Source organism: Myxine glutinosa, chromosome 11 (assembly GCF_964187855.1).
Source record: "Myxine glutinosa chromosome 11, kmMyxGlut1.1, whole genome shotgun sequence".
In the NCBI taxonomy this organism is placed as follows: Eukaryota; Metazoa; Chordata; class Myxini; order Myxiniformes; family Myxinidae; genus Myxine; species Myxine glutinosa.
Window position 1 is genome coordinate 122,204,058 of NC_136271.1, and position 19,421 is coordinate 122,223,478.

At 42.2% G+C, this 19,421-nt stretch overlaps 1 protein-coding gene across 1 annotated transcript in view; it reads right to left on the bottom strand.

Moving 5' to 3' along the window:
* Positions 1-19,421, bottom strand: part of POLE (DNA polymerase epsilon, catalytic subunit) — a 126,027-nt gene continuing 106,606 nt past the window's right edge. Inside the window, exons 42-49 of the mRNA XM_068131122.2 lie at positions 16,951-17,083; positions 15,263-15,461; positions 11,223-11,339; positions 10,915-11,120; positions 8,898-9,095; positions 5,969-6,088; positions 3,353-3,442; positions 1-366 (exon numbers count right to left, since the gene is read on the bottom strand). Coding sequence (XP_067987223.2) covers positions 265-366; positions 3,353-3,442; positions 5,969-6,088; positions 8,898-9,095; positions 10,915-11,120; positions 11,223-11,339; positions 15,263-15,461; positions 16,951-17,083 — 1,165 coding nt within the window. The 3' untranslated portion in view covers positions 1-264. The remainder of the gene's footprint in view (positions 367-3,352; positions 3,443-5,968; positions 6,089-8,897; positions 9,096-10,914; positions 11,121-11,222; positions 11,340-15,262; positions 15,462-16,950; positions 17,084-19,421) is intronic.

Sequence of the window (19,421 nt, forward strand, 5' to 3'; positions counted from 1 at the left end):
TTAAAAAATTTTTTTTAATAGTCTGAACAAACATTGAAAAACCACAGTTAAAATGGGAAATTAATTAAATACAACAGAGCCAAAGTGAGTGGAATTTTTTGAAGAGTACCTGCATGTAGCAAGGTAATCACAATAATGTGTTTTCCACTCCCAATCCCATGCTCATGATTTATTTATTTATTTACTCTCATAAACTGCTCAAAACTAAATATACAAACAGCATATTCTTACATACATACACCAAAAGCTAATAACACAGACGTCTCAGTTGACGGCAGACATGTACCACTGGGACATTTCGAGCAGGAATGGCATCTCGTGAAGTTCAGCCACCTTCCAGAACACCTGCAACTGCTCCATAAATCCCTAGCAGGCGCAATGGGAAAACAACAACACAATAAACTATCACCTGCAATACGTCTTGACAATTAAGCATCACAAGCATTCATCGTCGCAATTAACGATCACCTGAATTCCTCAGAATCAAATATTACCTGTGATTCATCTGCACAATTAACAATCACATGTGAATTAACAATCACATGTGAATTAACAATCACAATTAACAATCACATGTGACTTAGGGGTTAGGGTCAGGGAAGATATCCATAGCTACATCGTATTGAGTCTCTGACTTCTGGTGAAAAGCCAATGGAATCGAACAGACATCTGCCTGCTTCACATCCCCGAATCCTCCAAATCCTCCAAACACGGTGGGCACAGTTGTATACAATCATTACCAAGACACTTAATCCAGGAATAGTTGGGTACGACTGGGACGGATGGGTACAGTGAGAGAGGGGTTAGGGACAACATTTTGAAGCAAACACAGAATTGAGGCATCATTCTCACGAGCAGAGTTGGTTGTGGTGCCATTTGATGAGATGAAAGTGATGGAAGGGAAGCATACACCGGAGACAGACTTAACAAGGCACCACCGGGTTTTAGAGGATGGAGACAAGTTTGAAAGTTCATTCTTGAGGTTGGGCAGATGTTGTTTTCTGGCTCTCCTGAGTGGACAAACACTTGAGCGGACTTTATGGAATGCACTGGGATTGCCTTCGGTCGGATCTGCCTTCCACGAAGAGAAAGCCAGTTGCTTTGGAGCTTGCCACACTACATGATTCAGTGTACCATGGGTGGAAAGAGGGGTAGGATAATTGAAGACGAGATGGTATGGATCTGTGCATGAGAGAGAGAGAGAGCAGGTTTCTGTGGAAGAATTCCCAGGCCGAGTTAATATCAGGGCCAGAAACATGTTGCTTCCTTGCTTGAAAAGGATAGAGCACTGACAATGCCCATTGGTTGGCATCCATGGGGAGGAGGAAATGCCCCGCTAAGTACGGTGAGAAAAGCGTTGTTATAACGTTGCTGGTACCCAGAGTATCCCGGGAAGTCACAGTAGTGACGGCACTTCCCTCAAGCTCAGTGGCTGTGTTAATTGTTTGTCTCTTCAGTGTGTGTGCGTGCGTGCGTGTGTGCGTGTATCAGCTCTATTACGAGCCTTAGCCAATGTATAAAAAATATATAAAAACTAAAAAAAAAAGTAGATATGGGAGACCAGTCCTGAATAGAGATGGCTACTTGCAGTCCCTGCCAATCTGCTTAAGTGAACTGCCACACTCGCTGATGTTTGGGACAGCTCACAGAATAGACAGAGATGGGTTGCCTCTCAAGCATATGATCAGATAAATCAATTGGAAGAGAGGAAGTGTAGGAGACATTTGCAGGGGAAGTTGGTCATTACCAAGTCCAGAAGGGAGGATTTGACATTTGGAGAAATCCGGGTTGGAAAGTCCACAGATTGAGTCAGTCCCATGGAGGCACAGAAGTCCTTTACTGAAGTGTCATGGCTGGTGAGAGAGGTACTAGCACCCAGCCAATTTGAATGGTGACAATTGAAATCACCACATGTGAGGAAAAGAGAGTTGGGATGAGTGGTTAAAGTTTGTTCATGTTGTCTGAGAGAGGGAGTGAGAGTGAGAGTGAGAGTGGGAGTGGGAGTGAGAGTGGGAGTGGGAGTGAAAGAGAAAGAGAAAGAGAAAGAGAAGAGAGATGTAGATGGAGTTGTCACCGTTTGGAGGATGGTACAACACACAGACAAACAAGAGGGGGGGGGGGGGCGGGGGGAAACAATATTTATTAACAATAACAATTAACCATCACCTGTTATCTCTTTTAACAATAAACCACCACTCAGTTGATCATACAGGTTAGATGTACTGACCTTATCCACCAGTGACACCTGGAATTTGACACCTGGACTCAGTTGCCCCTCACGCCCGAGTATCAGACGATGAATCGTGAGAGGCTGGATCCCTTATCTGAGAGTCCTGAGTGTCTGTGGTGCTCTAATCCTAATGTAACTGTTGTACAACATCATTTCCCACAACTCGGTAAACATGCCCCTCATTCTGATCATCTGTTCTCACCGGTAGGCATAGACCGAATGCTCTTGCCACGAGGATGGCACCAAGTGAAGCATCAATAAGGAAATAACCCCTAATGGTTCTTGCCAAAGCTTTTAGTATTTGCATGTAAGGATCAGTATTTGGTTCATACATGACTTCAAGGAGTTCTTTCAGGCCTGACCCTCTTATCATGTGTCCTATGCAGCCAAGAAAACCCACCTCCATGTGAAATCCACCTAGTTAGTGTAAATATGTGTTCCTTTTCATCTTTTTCCTCAGCGGAAAATTGGTGGCGCAACAACGCCGGTCTGAATATTTATCTCCGTGGTTTGTACGACGGACTGAGCATGACAAACTACGAGGTATGAGGTTAGGTCTGATGAAATGAAGAGACAAAGGATTTGTGTTGCATTCAATATTTTTACATCCAAATAAATCATGTTCCACCAAGAAGGTTTTTCTGCATTTCATGTTTCTTTAATCATATTTCTGTGTTTGTTGCAGTAAAAATAAATTATTTTGCAATTTGTTTGAGGTTAAATCGTAGATTGACTGGCCCACTATTGCAAGCAATGAGTTTGCGCAACTGCTCACCACCGGTTGCATAAATGTCTGCATACCAGCCATTATATTGCATGCACCCAAGCTATGCAACAGAGCACTCACTCACAGGTGTGGATCCAGCAAAGGTAATCATTGTGCTTCCAGAGTCGTGAACTTTTTTCCATACTTTTCACCATATTATGCTCTTGGTATTGCCAATTCCTATTTTATTTGCAAGTTTCAGGACTGGAAGTAGTTTTCATGTTTTGTGTGCTGAAGGATTAAATTTTTATTTCCAGCACTGAGGCCGACACAACAGATGGCGAAATAAAACAACTTAATGCAGTGTGATAGTGGATTGCAGGCCGTGTTGCTCACAATCCACAGGACAAACGCACTTTTGCAGACAGAGAAAGTTGGAACTCTCCAGCGCAAGGACAATGGTACGGCATGTTAGCTTCTTTCACTCCTCCACACTTGCTGCAGACCTGAGTACAAAACACAAAACAAGTCAGGAGACGACGATGGTTCACGAGCGAGCGGTATTCAATGACAAAGGACGGACTATAACCGAAACAGGCCAGGCCCGGAAATGTCAAAACGAAGGTTACTGACCTTGAAATGAGATAGAAAATATTGTATAATCAGTTATGAGGTTAGTTAGCTACACAATACCGAAAATTCGGTGAAAAATGAAAGGGGAAAAAAAAAAAAAAAAAAAAAAAAAAAATCGAGCTCCGTGGGGCTAGACACATGACATTCGCCTCACCAAATATCGAAACCCCTGTCAGATTCCACCAAACCCCTCGGAGAAGATGTAGCTTGAACTCGATTACCCCCTAAAAAGACATCTTTTTCGGGCGTGGCTCCGCCCACAATGGGCGCAATACGCCCACTCTAGGCAGGATACAACTAGATCATGATATCAACCTCCCACCCAAGTTTCATCAAGACTGGATGATATCATCGGGTAGTTATGCTGCGGACAGACAGACACACAGACACACACACACACACACACACACACACACACACACACACACACACACACACACACACACACACACACACACACACACACACACACACACACACACACACACACACACACACACACACACACACAGACGCACACACATGACGAATATAGTGGTCACTTGATAACTCATGAACCAATACATATAAATTTGCATCATCCGTCTGCCTTTGTGCATCTCCCTTTCTTTGAATCCATTCCAAGTACAGTCGGAGCCACACTCACACTGAGCAATAAAAAGGTCACAAACACAAACGAGTACAGTATACTGTAAATACATGGACTATAGAACAAGTCAAAGTAGCCAAAGGCAAAGCATTGTTTATTACAGTCAATTTACATTGACAAATAACTATGATAGGCAATGTTGGTCCATTGGTTGGTACGCACAACTAGCAACCAGATGCTGCGGGTTCAAATCTAGCTGGACACAGCAACACAAAGTATTAAGATTTTTACATCCGGAAACTGAGCTGAGTCTCAACACTGAATGGTTGTTACCAAATTTCTCATCAATGATGCTCGGGAAGGGGGTCATCCGAGTTGACCCCTGCCTGGTTTAGTCTACAAGTAACTCTTAATGTCATCTGGGCAGGTTGAGGATGGGCATGAAATTCAACCTCCAAAAGTCATTTTTACAAAATGTATCAGGAAACCATTAACCATTTATCAATGAGATATCAGAACTTCAGCTGAAGCATTCTTTGGAAAAATTTGATTAGCAAGGACTTCTGAGCGACAACAACAGCGGCCTTGAGACTGCACCAAAGGACTGGCAATAAATAGCGAGATCGAAAGGGGCGTCAGATGAGGCAACACAATCTCACCAAGATTATTCACCGCATGTTGAGTCTTCAACTACTTACATGAGGGGGAAGAAAGGAAAAATATGTCCACGTCGAATGACTAAACAAACTATGAGTCATGGATATTGTTTTAATTTCAAACATCCCTGAAGAATCAAAGATAATGGAATAGTTAAATTCGGAGTCATGATTACGCAAAGAGAAAAAACAGAGACAAAACACAAAAATAATGTTGAACTGCAATGCAAAAAAAATATAATAATAATCAAGAAATTCAATTGAAAAATTGGAAGTTTGAAGAAACTAGGAGGAATAACTACTTCGACCAAGTCCTAAAAATGGATGAAGATCACTGATGAAATGAAGCGACAAACCAGAGCATGACGGACAGGATTTGGAAAAATCAAAATAAATGTCATTAAAAGGAAACCACCTTGATGTCTGATAAAGAAAGTTTCCAATCAACACTCGATACCAGCGATGACACATGCTCTTGTACAAAGATGGAGCAAAATAGATTACCACGCAAACAGTCAGGGAAAGATGCCATCTCAATGTAACAAAACGGAGAGAGAAACCATACTGAACGCTGTATTGGTCACATTCAAAAATTGAAATGGCACGAGATGGACACGTATCAAGATTAGAGAACCAATTGACCAGAATAATTACAAATTGGCCACCTTGAGGAGACTTGGAGGAATGAGAACAAAACTAAAGATTAGATGGAGAGATGAAAGTTTAAAACGTACTGCAGTACAACGGCCCCGGATTGTTAAGAAGAGAAAACAACGGAACACATTCATAGCACGATAAGAGGTCTGAATGTACATGCATTTGTCATCAGTCTCTTTGCATTTCCTTCTCCATCATCAGACATAGATATACACAACTTATGTTTGCCAAGGGTGATACATAAATAATAATCGACACCGGGCATTGTTCCGAGCTTTCTTTGCTAATCTTGGGGATCCCTGTCCTTCCCTCCTCCTATTTTCTCTCCCCTTACTCCATCTCACCCTCATCCTTTCCTTTTCATGTAAATGTTTTTGGTTTTTTTCCAAGCTGAGACGTAAAGACCAGCCTGAGATGCTATTATGCGGTAAAGCCCTTGTGATAAAACTAGTGCTTCACCATTGCAATGTGAGGTTGATGTGCAAGTTATACTGTACCAGGTCCTGCATGGTGTAACCAATGGCTTTCCTCTGCAACACCTCGATGAGCCGAGCCTCGATAGAGTCGTTTTCATAAGGTGTTTTACAATGTGGACAAAGCCACCGTGCACCCTCAGTCTGCATGGGATGACAACACGCTTGTTAACCTCGGTAAAGTGCACAAGTAAAACACCATGTTAGTTTTTACAAGAGCTCTGCATTACTGTTGTTGGTGTGGAGGTTGTTATTGGGGATTGATTTTTGAAATGTGCACCCATTGGTCGGCTAGCTGCCGGACCACACCCACATCAGTTGCTTGACTCCACCCACCATAGCACTGAAACAAAATGATATGGCCACCATCTTGGTTTTCTGGTGGGCCTAACACAATAGGCCTGTAGGCCTCTGCTGATTAAATACTGACTGTGTTTATTGTGTCAAATTTCCATTTGCTTTGTTTGGGTCATGTGCTGACAATAAGGGACCCCGAAAAATCGAATCATATGTCGAATAATAGTAAGGCTTCATCCAGCCCGTTTAGAATGTATAGCACGTCAAAACGCACGATTAATCAAGGGTTATGTTACACAAATTACTAAAACCATTGGCTTTGTTTGGGTCGAGTGTTATTGATGATGAGGGCTTCAGCATGGAAGGAGAAGACGTCTGAGGCCTTCGGAATCTGGGTCAATACTTTAATAACCGCGACAAAACAAACCCGCCGGTCTCACTTCCGGTTGTACCTGGTTCTGGAAAACTCTCGATCAACCTGAGCTGAAGCATATTTACCTCCACCACCAAAGGTGGATGCAGGTTATGTTTTCACCCCTGTCTGTCAGTCAGTTTGTTTGTCCATTTGTGAACAAAAAATTTTCTTCATTTTTGATGGACGGAAGAAAGGACATCGTCAAACATTGAAGCAGCTTCACCACTAAAAAATCTAAATAAACAGGCAGACATCAGACCAAAACAAACGGAGCGAAACCTGAAATGCAATGTTTTGGCGACATCTTTACCACCAACGTGAACTTGTGCGTAGTTGAAGTGAATATTTTCACAAATCAGGATCTTGAGCACAAATCCAGATAGTTAAGGCATCGACACAGGAACAGAGACTGCTGCTCCCTGTCCTGTTATCTGTTCCATAATGATGATCCGTCGCCACAGACTTCGATTTTGAGCCAATGTTTGTGCCTCTGCCAGTGATGCTATTTGTCTGGCACTGCAATCTGCCTTGACCATCCACCTTTTTGGTGGCCTTCCTCTTGGTCAGGTGCCATTTACTCTTCCATCTATGAAGATTTTTGGAAGTCTGTTCTGGGGCATCCTTTTAATGTGTCCAAATAATGTAATCCTTCTTTGTGTTGTGTTATTTGTTGCTGCATGTTTTACTCCGAGGGTTTCCCTTATAGTATTCCTTATTTGTCCAGCCGAGTTACTCCCATTATTTTTCTAAGGCATACCATTTCAAAAACAATGAGTCGATGTTCATCTTCTTGCTTTAATGTCCAAGTTTCTGACCCATACATCAAAATTGTGAGAACCAGAACTCTATACAGTTCAACTTTGGCGTCACGTTGGATGTCTTTCACCGTCCAAAGCTTTTAGCCACTGAAATGTTCTCAATGCTTTCCCAATTCTATGTTTGATGTTTTCGGTGTCTGTTTGTTTCAAAACTATGCCGTTTATATTGATGTTAATTTGATTTGGGTGGTGCCTACTGATGACTTGTGTCTCTGTTTTTGTGATGTTGACCTTCATGCCCAGAGCACTACTGCTGCTGTAAACACAATCTATGAGGATTTGCAGGTCTTCTGCAGTCTCTGCTAGCAAGACAATGTTGTCTGCCAATCGTAGGTTTGATATAACTTTTCTTTGGATGCTAACTCCTTGCGGCATATCATGTATTGCATGCAGCATTACAAGTTCAAGCAGCAAGTTTAAGAGCTGGGGTGATGTCATACATCCCTGATGGACCCCAACTGTTGTACTGAACCAATCAGTCAGATCTCAATTCACGTTACTGCGCTCTTTGACCTGCTGTAGAGTGCCCGAAGTAGCTTGGTGATTTTAATAGGAAAGCCGAAGAATTTAAGTGCCTTCCATAAGCCATCTTGTCACACAGAGTCAAAATCTTTTTCAAAGTTTTTCTAACAGCAATATACATCCTTGTTCATTTCCAGGTATTTTTATATTATTTGTCTTGATGTGAACTGTTGATCTTCCTGGGCGAAACCTAGTACTCGGCAGTTGTGGGATGTTATTTATCATCTCTTCATTTACAAAGTTTTGTTTGTTGTACATGTCTTCATAGTTTTCCTTCCAGTGCTTTTTAACAGTCTGCAGGACTGTCAGTACTTCCCCTTTCTTACTCTTTACTGTTTGCATTCTGGTTTTTGACTTACTGGTAATTTTATTGATGGTCAAGTGCACCTCTTTGGACTTCATAGTTTGGTGGGCCTTCTCCACATTCACATGTATATCTTTTAGCCACTTGTCTTTACATATTTTAAAGGCCAAATTATAGATTAGTACAAAACACACTGATAGTCAAAAAGTCAACCAATCACCATTACATTCCATTTTCTTTCCAAAGACCCAAATGCATAAAGTACAGTCCTCAAATATTGAGGAGAGAAAAATAATGCCCATTGGAAATGTTTTTGAACAATTCCTTGGTTTCTGTTGGTGTTTTCCAATGTGAAAGACTTTTGCACGTTTGGCATCACCAATCACTGCTCCCTCCAAAATGTTTTCCTAAACCCCCATTTAAAAGGCACCCTCCCGACAGACGAGATATTTCCAGGCAAGCATAAAAACTTCTTCAGCACACAATGGGTAGTGATATTAAATAATCTTAAAACTTTCTTGCCACTTTTCAGCAAACGTTCATAAGACGTGATCAATCGGTTCATCATTGCAAAAAAGAACCCATTCCAAAACCTGCCTGCCCTGTGACGTCACGGCACAGATCAAGATCTCGACAGAAGTTGCAGTTCGCACAGATGACCTCTGGCAAGAGTAGAGAGCGACAAGGGTCTCGGAACTGGGCTACGTCAGAGAACTCGCCCACATCAATGAGGCGCAGGAGAGAGCGCCGTAATCGCTCCACCTCATTGGCTACACTACCGTCGAGTGCCAGCACCTGCAGTAGAAGAGAAGCAGTCCAAAGAACATGGCAAGAAAAAAAAATCTACAACTTCATAACAAACTTCTGCTACAAAGATGAGGCAGAAGCAAGAAACAGAAGAAACTAGAACGACACTCGGTAGAGCGCATACCTTCACCAAGCTGAACAGTTTACGTGTTGTATCCCACTGATAGGACGGATCTGGATCCAGACCTGAACCAAAATCTAATCGGCTTGTTTTTGTCACTTACGCAACTCATTCACAAAGTTTTGTCATTGGACATGCAAACCTTTTGAAATATCATGTCACATATAGTTGTTTGCCCTATCATTGGTGAAGAATCACTTGAAAATGTTTTTAAAACTCTAATATCTGGATTTCACCAAAATTGAATTGATTCGTCCTTGTCACACACCCAACCTGTCCACAAAGTTTCATCTGAATCTGTCCACAACATTTTGAGATATTGTACTATATATCCTTTTTTTGCCCCATCTCTCATTGGTGAAGAATCACATAAGGCATTCTCAGATCCAGATCCGGATCTTCACCAAAATCAAATCTTTCCGTCCTTGTGACATACTCAACCTCTCCACCAAATTCCATGCAAATCCATCCACAAGTTTTTTTAGATATCCTGTTTGCAATCAGACAAACAAGAAGACGTCATGCAGAGCACGATACTTGCAAAATCCAACCCCTCCCCCCCTCAAAAAAAAGGATGCCATTGATCAAATTGTCCATTTCGTCCAGATTAAAATTGATGATCTCGATCAAAGCTCGGGTTAATAGGATGAAAAGTGACGATCTTTCAAATGAAAATGGATGATTTTAGAAGTTTCACCATGAGTTGACCTTTGACCTATTGACCTCAAAAATAGTAGGTTTCCCAATTCAGGGAGGCGCTATGCAAATGTTGTTAAATTGTCAGGTCAATCGGATGAAATTTGACGGTTTTTCAGATGAAAAGTGATGATTTTGGAAGGTTGACCTTGAGTTGACCTTTGCCCTATTGACCTCAAAAATAGTATGTTTCCCAATTTAGTGACTCGATATGCAAATGCTGTTCAATTCAAGTCAATGGGTTGAGAATTGACAGCTTTTTAGATGAAAATTGATGACTTTTAAAATTTGACCTTGAGTTGACCTTTGACCTTTGACCTCAAAAATTGTTCATTTCCCAATTTATTGACTCAATATACAAATGTTATTCAATTTTCAAGTCAATCGGATTTAAAATGGCGATTTTAGAAATTTGACCTCCAGATGACCTTTGACCTCAAAATCAATAGGCTTCTCAATTGGGACGACCTAGACAACTTGGTGAAGTTTCGTGACGATCGGTTTAGAATTGTGACCTGTAGGCGACTGACATACAGATAAACAGACAGACAGAATAACGCACAAAACCAACCAACATACTTGCAAAAATCTTTGATTTTCGCAAGTAACAAACAGAGAGGAGCAAAAAGCATGACCTCCATCCACCTAAAGTGGTGGAGGTAATTAAAAAATAAATAAAGAGTTCCCAATCTGAACCCAATCGATCTGAACTCAATCAATCATTTATGGGATATTCTAGAACAACCCTTCGACAGCGTTTTTTAAAATCTCCATCAAACAGGTGTGAGATGATTGACTTTCTCTTGGAAGAATGGTGCCGCATCCCTTCTGCAGAATTCCAGACTTTGTTGGACTCTATGCCATGGCTCATACAGGCCGCACTAGCCGCACGTGGTGGCCCAATGCCCTTTTTAGTGACTTTACATTGGTGCTTCCATTTTTGGTCCACTACCTGTACAGTACTAAGGAAAAGAAAAAAAATAAATTTACCTGGCAAACTACTTTGACAAATTCCAACACCGGATTGCTGAAAACAAGGTGGGATCCAGGAAGTACAGGAAAGAGGTCATGTGATGTTCCATTTGGCTCCTCATCTTGCCTTCCTAAAATCATCTTGCGCTGAATTTTCTGTGTGAGACTGAACATGGTGCTCGTCAGTTCTCCTTCCACGTACTGCTGGCGGAAGGCCACAGAACCTGTAGAGACAAGTGACGTCACGTTTGAGACACAAAACCTTAAGAGTTAGCATGGTTAAGATTAAAGAGGAAGAAAATAAAGGGGAAGAACATTTGTCCAACCAGGTAAACTCTCAGCTTGAGTAATGTGTTTGTTGCTGGAGCTGGGAGAGCTATTGATGGAGGTTGAAGCAGACTTTCTGTCCTCACGTATACTGTGATAAGACGCCATGATATAGGCTGTGAAAGCATGTGGAGGAGAAAACAAAAAGGTGCCATTAAATAACCTTAACGGGTCAAACATGTAAAGCGTCCACAAAAAATATAATAAAAAACGAAGCAGGTCAAGCTTCCACAAAAAATGTCGTCCGGTCAAAACAATTTCCACATTTAATTTACTTTTCACCCATTAATAGCCATTGCGTTATGGAGTCTGGATGAGAGTGCAGAGTGAAAGGAATCCGAGGAAACAATCTATGGAGATTTAAATTGCCGGTGGAGATCTACGGAGACCATTCTAGGTGGCTGGGAGGTGGCATGATAATATCCAGCGATTCCGTGGATCTGCTCAATCTGCGACCTTCACATCCCAGATCTGAAAACGGTATGTCCTCACGCCTGAAATTGGAAACGTTCCATCCAACCCTCTCCTGTTCCTCCTCCCCTCCACTTAGCCCCACTGGCCATGTTCTCTTGAAAGTCAAAATTATCTGGCTGTTGATAGAGAGCTACCAAAGCATCAGTGTCTGGATATTCACTCAGGTTGACTGGCAGGGACTGCAATTTGCACTCGAGCAAAAGGATTGGTCTTCCATCTCTTCATCCTCACCGAATGTCAAAGCTATCACAAAAACCACCTCCACAAAAGATCGTGCTCCTATCCGTTAATTGTTGGAGGGGATGACACAAGACCTATTTTTCGAAATTATTTCGGGCTCATAAAGCAACATGAACAAACGAGGGTAGTTCAATGTTGATGTCGATTTTAAAGTTTACGTAGGCCAGAGGGGGGGCCCTCCACCTTGTATTACTGAAGAAGCTCTGTTGCAAGTGGCCAAACGAGTTTCCTATTGATCCAGGGGAAGGTCCCTTCACCCCCACCTTGCATCCATTTGATTGAACTTCAAGGGAGAATGAATGATCGGTTCTGCACTTTCAACACTGACATGAAATTCTTCTGAAATAGCAACTATAGTGATCCGGTGATTCACCAAAATGATCCGTTCACCGTTTAATTTCCACTCGAGCGAGTGCAGCTTGTTACATTTGACAATGCTCAAAATCGCTCACCAACTCATGGTCATTTTGAACTCACAGCAGAATGCCATGGCCAACCAGGTGAACGGCATGCATCCATAAACTGTGCAGACGGTCCACTGGGAATTCAAGCCGGTTTGATTTCACGAGAAACCTTCATGAGAAACATTCATTCTCCTTCACGAGAAACCAAACAACACACCTCTCCTCCACAGCACACGTGACTGTTAGCCACCATCACAGTTTTACCCCTTTACTTTGACCAACAATGTCACTCTACCTGTACAACTTGCTCAGGGCCAATCAGCATTTAACTATTTTTAACCCTTGCGCAAACGAAAGTCCAGATCAACCTTGAAGTACCCTCTTATATACTGTGTGCAGATATGTGAAGATTATAACAATTTGTATCACCTTCGATTGTTTACGAGTTGGATTCTTAACTTTATTTATTGCAGACTTTGTTTACAATAGATTGCAGGAATCTTCTGGCGATGTCTGTTCAGTTACACGTCTTTCCTTCTAAGACTTTTGAGCTGTGCGTCGAGCTCTTGAGGTTGTCAAATTTGTCAACCATTTGGAGTTTTTTCATTCACACAAGGAAATTGGGGGATTTATGACTCCAAAGTGCTGCACATTGCTTTCCTACCTGCTACGCCCATTGCTGATCATGTATCCGGTCAGTTTTCCATTCGCACACAATAAATTAGCTACCGCAAAAAGCTCAACGCAGTTGTGCTGTGGCACCGTGCTTGTTAAAATGATGTCACGAACTCGCATCACGTGATCACATGTCATACTTCTGATTCTGGTGTACTGCACTCTGTTTCAGTATGTCGGTGCAACTGAAGCAGTTTCTGGACAAAGGTTATACTGGATGGTTTGTCATTGCCTTCCCAACAGTAGTTGGGGCAGGAATTTGGAATTTGTTCATGGTGCTCGTGATAGCTTGCCTACTCTTTCCAAAGGACACTGTGGGGATCTTTAACATCCGCCAACTAATGCCAGCAGACGGGATGCCAGCTGAACGTGACCCATCCGAGGGACGACTCACGTTGATGAATCACCGTTTGTGAAACACAGTTTATAGCTGGGTCGGCATTTGAACCAGTTTAGAGGCGAGTGCACGTACATCTAGGCCATTCTGCAAGCCCCAGGTCATACTACTTGGTTATAAAAAATGAGGTAAATATGGCTCGAAAGTGATTTCATCGCTGTTGTTACAAAATGTCTTTGAATTGATTGGGTTTTTGTTGATCTGGAGAAAGCATTCAATAGGGTTCCACGTGAAGTATTGACATGAGCATTGAGGAAGTTAGGAGTGGAGGAATGGTTGATCAGAGTAGTGATGGCAATGTACAAAAGAGCGCGCACAGCTGTAAGGACGAAGGACGGGAACAGTGGTGAGTTTGAGGTGAAGGTGGGAGTGCATCAGGGGTCGGTACTACGTCCACTACTATTTGTCGCTGTGATGGAGGTGGTGGCTCAGAACGTAAAGGAGGGTTTACCGTGGGAGTTGTTGTATGCAGATGATCTGGTGTTGATTGCGGAAAGTATGGATGGACTGAAGGAAAAGATGCACAAGTGGAAGGAATGTATGGAGACAAAAGGTCTGAAGGTGAATATAGGAAAGACGAAGGTGATGGCAAGTGGTAAAGCATGTGGTGAGGTGGAAAGAACTGGGAAGTGGCCCTGTGCTGTGTGCGGGAAGGGTGTCGGAGTGAACTCCATTCAATGTACAATGTGCACTGAGTGGGTTCATCAAAAATGTAGTGGTCTGAGAGGGTCATTAACCAGTGTGGCAGCTACATTCAAGTGTAAGGTGTGCACAGAGGGAGCTGCAGATGGAGGAAATGTTGAGTTGGATCTTGGAGACGGCATGAAGCTGGAAGGTGTGAAAACATTTTGCTACCTCGGAGACATGCTGAATGGAGAAGTTGGATCAGACTCGGAAACGGTTGCAAGAGTGAGATGTGCATGGAAGAAGTTTCGGGAACTGAGTGGCGTGCGGATGAGGAGGGGAGTGTCGTTGAAGCTGAAGGGAAAGGTGTATGCTGCATGTGTGAGAAGTGTTATGATTTATGGGAGCGAGACATGGGTAATGAACGTAGAGCAGCAACGAAGGCTGGAAAGAGTGGAAATGCGAATGGTTCGGTGGATGTGCGGAGTATCGTTGAGAGAGAGGAAGACAAATGATGAATTGCGAAAGATGATGGGAATAGAGCCTGTGATTGATGCTGTGAAGAGGAACAGGTTGAGATGGTTTGGTCATGTGTTGAGGAAGGATGAAAGTGACTGGTTGAGCAGAGTGATGGAAATGAATGTAGAAGGAAGTAGAGGACGGGGAAGACCGAGAAAGACTTGGCTAAAGACGGTGGAAGAAGAAATGCGGGCAAGGGGGTTAACAAGGAGAGATGCAGAAAACAGGGCAAAATGGAGAAGATTGTCATGGGGACCGCATGGCTAACCCCCGCTCTAGCAGGGAAAATGGCCTTAAAATGCATGTTGTGTTGTTGTTGTTGTTGTTGTTACAAAATGCCTGCAGAGATTGTGCGTGAACTGTGTGTGATTTTGCAAAGATCTCTTCAGGTGTTTTTCCATGACGTGTCTGGCCTTCAATAAAGGTGTTAAAAGGAAATGTTCAATAAATAGAAAACTTTGCTCATCAACTTAGCACTTTAACAACAAATATCCAACAGAACGTTGTGCCTTTTCTTCAACTTTTAAGTTTAACATTCCACGATTCGTGAGATCGGATGGGTTTCGTTTTTTTAATGTGTCCAACATTGTACCATACCGGATACCATCCTGTTTTGTGAAGAATTCCACAAACCTTACCTTTGTCTTTTATGAGCCACAAATAAATAGCTATAAAAATGAAAACTTAAAATGCACTCAAAGCTTACCAGAGACAACAGTGATGAAGTGGCTTTGACAAGAAGCAGCGGTTGGAATAAACCTCGCAAGCAGCCAGCAGTTTTCCAGGGTTGAATCACCCCACTCTTCGCTCATCTCCCCTTCTTTACACTCATCTTCACCCTCTTTTACAGTACCGTCTCCATCTCCCGCCTCCTCTCGCTCATCATTCTGCCTCTCTTTTTGTGTCTGTTGATCGATCAGCAAGAAATGAATAACATAGAAGAGCTAGAACGGCACTCGGTAGAGAGCATACCTTCGCCAGGCTGAACAGTTAATGTTTTGTAACCCACTGATAGGCCGGATCTGGATTTGGACCAGAACCAAAATCGAGTTAACTTGTTCTTGTCTCCTCACCAACTCGTCCACCAAGTTTAGTCATAACTCGTCCATAACTTTTTATGCCTCCGCCGACAAAGTCGCCGGAGGCATTATGCTTTTGGATTGTCCGTCCGTCCATACGCCCGTCCGTCCGGGCTAAACCCCATTTTTCTCACCAACCATATGTCCGATTGAGACAAAACTTTCAGGGTAGGAGTGACACCCATGCAGAATATTTTTATGATAATTGTGACATTATAGATCACGTGGTATGGCAGACATCTTGGAGTAAAAGCAAATAATTAAAAAATTATTTATCGGAACCGTTGAATGGAAAAATTTGAAACTTGGCACATTGTCAAGTACTCTCAATGGGGAACAAAAGCATAATGATGATATCATAGGTGAAGTGGAATACCAGCCAAAAATGTTTTAATCGAATTACTTATCCTAAAAATCTGAAATTGCATGCACATGATCTATGACCCATTTGTATTGAAATATTAAATTTATGACATCATAGGTCACATGGTTTGGCAGCCATATTGGATTGAAGGAAAATATTAAATAATTATATTTCTGAAACGGCTCACCCTATCGATGCAAAATTTTGCAAATATCATCTAACAGCAATGTTGCATATAGTTTGAAAATGATGTCATAGGTCACATGGTTTGGCAGCCATCTTGGATAGAAAATCGAACCTTATCCGACCAACACGAAACTTCACAAACGTGATCCCTGACCCATACATATGCAGAGTGATGGCATCTACCCGTTGTGGAACTATGCGGAAGCATATTGGGGACACAATCACATTGTTCTAGTTTAAATATCATGTTATATATCGCTTTTCGCCAAATCTCTCGATGGCGAAGAATCATTAAAAAAATTAAATAATCCTCGTATCCGAATCCATATTCTGTCCGATTGAGATTGACCCGATGATGATGATGATGGATCGATATTCAGATCTTCAAGAATGAAGATTATCAAATACAATTTTTGTTCAAGGTTGACTGATGATCATTTGCATCGTTGTTTATGCTTGTCAGTGACAAATGTCGAGGTGAATATCAGCGATTATACCTCGCACAACAGACCAACATGAAAACCATACCATTCCATGTTTAAACTGTATACATAGTACATACCTCAATTTTAACAATCAATGAAAAAAAAAAACTCTTCTAACTTCTAATGACTTCGGTTATCGTTCCGGCTCATACAGGGACAGGCCATTGACAATCCTGCCCGCCACTAATAAAAGGTTGTTGACCACTGTTGTAGAGCAACTAAGTTATGTTTCTCTTTCACTAAATGTGATGCACGCAATGATCCTCGAATAGAAACAAACCATTTGGCTGTGCGCAGATGTAGGTATAACGCCAGGAACTCCACCATAATTTGAAGGGTCCATCCAAATCAAAAGGTTCCAGCAGCGAGTTACAGAGAGCGAAATGGAGTGGAAGAGTTCTCTTGAGCGGATGCTTGGACAAGAGAAAATGGAACACGGAAGGAAATGACAAGTAAATGCTGTGCACAAAGGATTAATCGTAGGCAATAAAATCATGACAGGAACTGTAAAATCAAGGCCACATGTACAAGGATGGATGTACAGGAATATTTGATGCAAGAGGTTACTTTATCCATCATTAGTCTTGCCCTGAAGGGGTTACAAGACTGTGTGTGTGTGTGTGTGTGTGTGTGTGTGTGTGTGTGTGTGTGTTTATCTCCACATGTGGGTTTCATAAGGTGTAACGGAGCCCTCCCAGGTCTTAAAGTAGTCATGTGGGTGTGTTTGTGTGTGTCGGTGTGTGTTTGTGTGCGTGTATGTGATGCAAAACTTTAAACATAAGAGGGACTTCCCATGGAGAATATTTCATTGATAACCGATGTAATAGATCACATGGTATGGCAGGCATATTGGATAAAAGGGAAAAAATTGGACATATTCTTCTCCAATACAGCTCAACAAAAAAAATTGCAGCTTGGCATATGTCATCAAATCCCTATGAGGTATACAGCAGGATAATGATGACCTCATCAGTGAAGTGGTATTCCAACCATAATTGGTTGAATCAAAATCCTTATCCAAAAAGTCTGAAGCTTCATACATCTGATCTATGACCCGATGGGAATGAAGATTTAAATTTATGACGTAATCGGCTATGTGGTCTGGTGGCCATATTGGATTGAAAACAAAAATAAAATAAAAAACCTTCTCCAGAACCGTTTCACAGATCGATACAAAACTTCGTACATACAATCAACTAGCCATGGGGACTATAGTTTGAATTTTTTTCATATTCACCTTTATTGATGCAATTTACCCTCAATGTGCACAAAAGTTGTCATTGAATATCCTAAAAATCAATCAATCAAATCAATAATTGTTAAAGCTACGGATAATGGCAATGTACGTGACTTAATAGGGTGTATTGGTGAGACAGGTATATGGCCACAATAGTTGCATGTTCAGTTAACGATGGTAGTTTTGTTCAGATCGAGTGCTTGAGGTGAGACTATGCACTCTACTGAGTGCCGTTCTGGTTTGATTTTTGTGTCGGCAGACAAGGGTAAGGCTATTGTAGTGATGTAGTACAGCTGATAATCTCTCATATCATAAGAATTGTGCAAATTATGACTAAAGCATGAAATTTCTACCAGTGTTAGTACATGCCATAAGCTTCATTTTAAGATTGGGAGGTAAGGCAGATTTGACCTCTGAGGACCGTGAGAGGTCAATGACCTCAAAATAGCAAAATATTGATGTTTGGCTTCATTCGTTAATGGTAAACATGTTTATGATGTACAAACCATGCATTTGTGTTCCAATAAAAGTGTCTACATATTCCACACAGTGTTGGTAGTTATTTACAGATGTCTAGCATTGACCTCTGAGGACAGGGAGAGGTCAATTACCTCAACATATCAAATATTGATGCCAATGAATGTAAACTGTGGTGGCTGGTACTAACACAATTGTTGTACTTGTGTGTTGCAGGATTCCCTGCCTGATGATCGAAGCCAAGATACAAGCATCCCAGACCTGATCGTCACTATGGCAAAGCGTCATATCCTCATAGACCCAGCCCAGCCCTCTACGTCCAAGCAATCAAGACCACCCCCAAGAACTAACTGGGAGCTTTGTATTCTTTGCCAAGCAGAGACAGATGAACCTTTGCAGTGCCCACTAAGATCAACCATGAAACCGAGTGGTAGTGGCTATGCATCATTGACAGAAGACCTCCTCCAGTTCATGGGACTTCGGCACATGCCAATGGAACTCAACGTGAACAGACTGGATGATGGCGATGGCGTAGAAGCTACCTTGAGGACACACAGTGCTCAGTGGCACAAGAAATGTCGTTTAAAGTTTAACAAAAAAATGTTTAACCAGCAGAGCAGAGCAGAATCAGCTTCAGGACAGCAATCTAGTACCGGTACTCCAACCGTGCACACACGATCAGCAGCTGCCCACAGGCTTCCACAGTCAACCGAGTCTATCTGTTTCTTCTGCAATAAGCCAGCTGGCACTGCAGACTTGCACGGAGCAGCTACAAAGGAAATTGACAAGAACGTTCGGAGATGTGCCACTGAATTGGGGGACACTGAACTGCTGCCAAGCTGTCTGCAGGAGACATGATTGCCATCGAGGCAAAATACCATCGCAACTGTCTCCGTGCATTATACAACAAAATCAGACCAGCCGCACTCAAGGACGAGGATGCGGATCGTCTGCATGGCATAGCCTTTGCTGAGCTGGTGGTATTCATGGAGGACATGCATGCAGATGAGGACAATGCGCCTGTATTTAAACTCTCA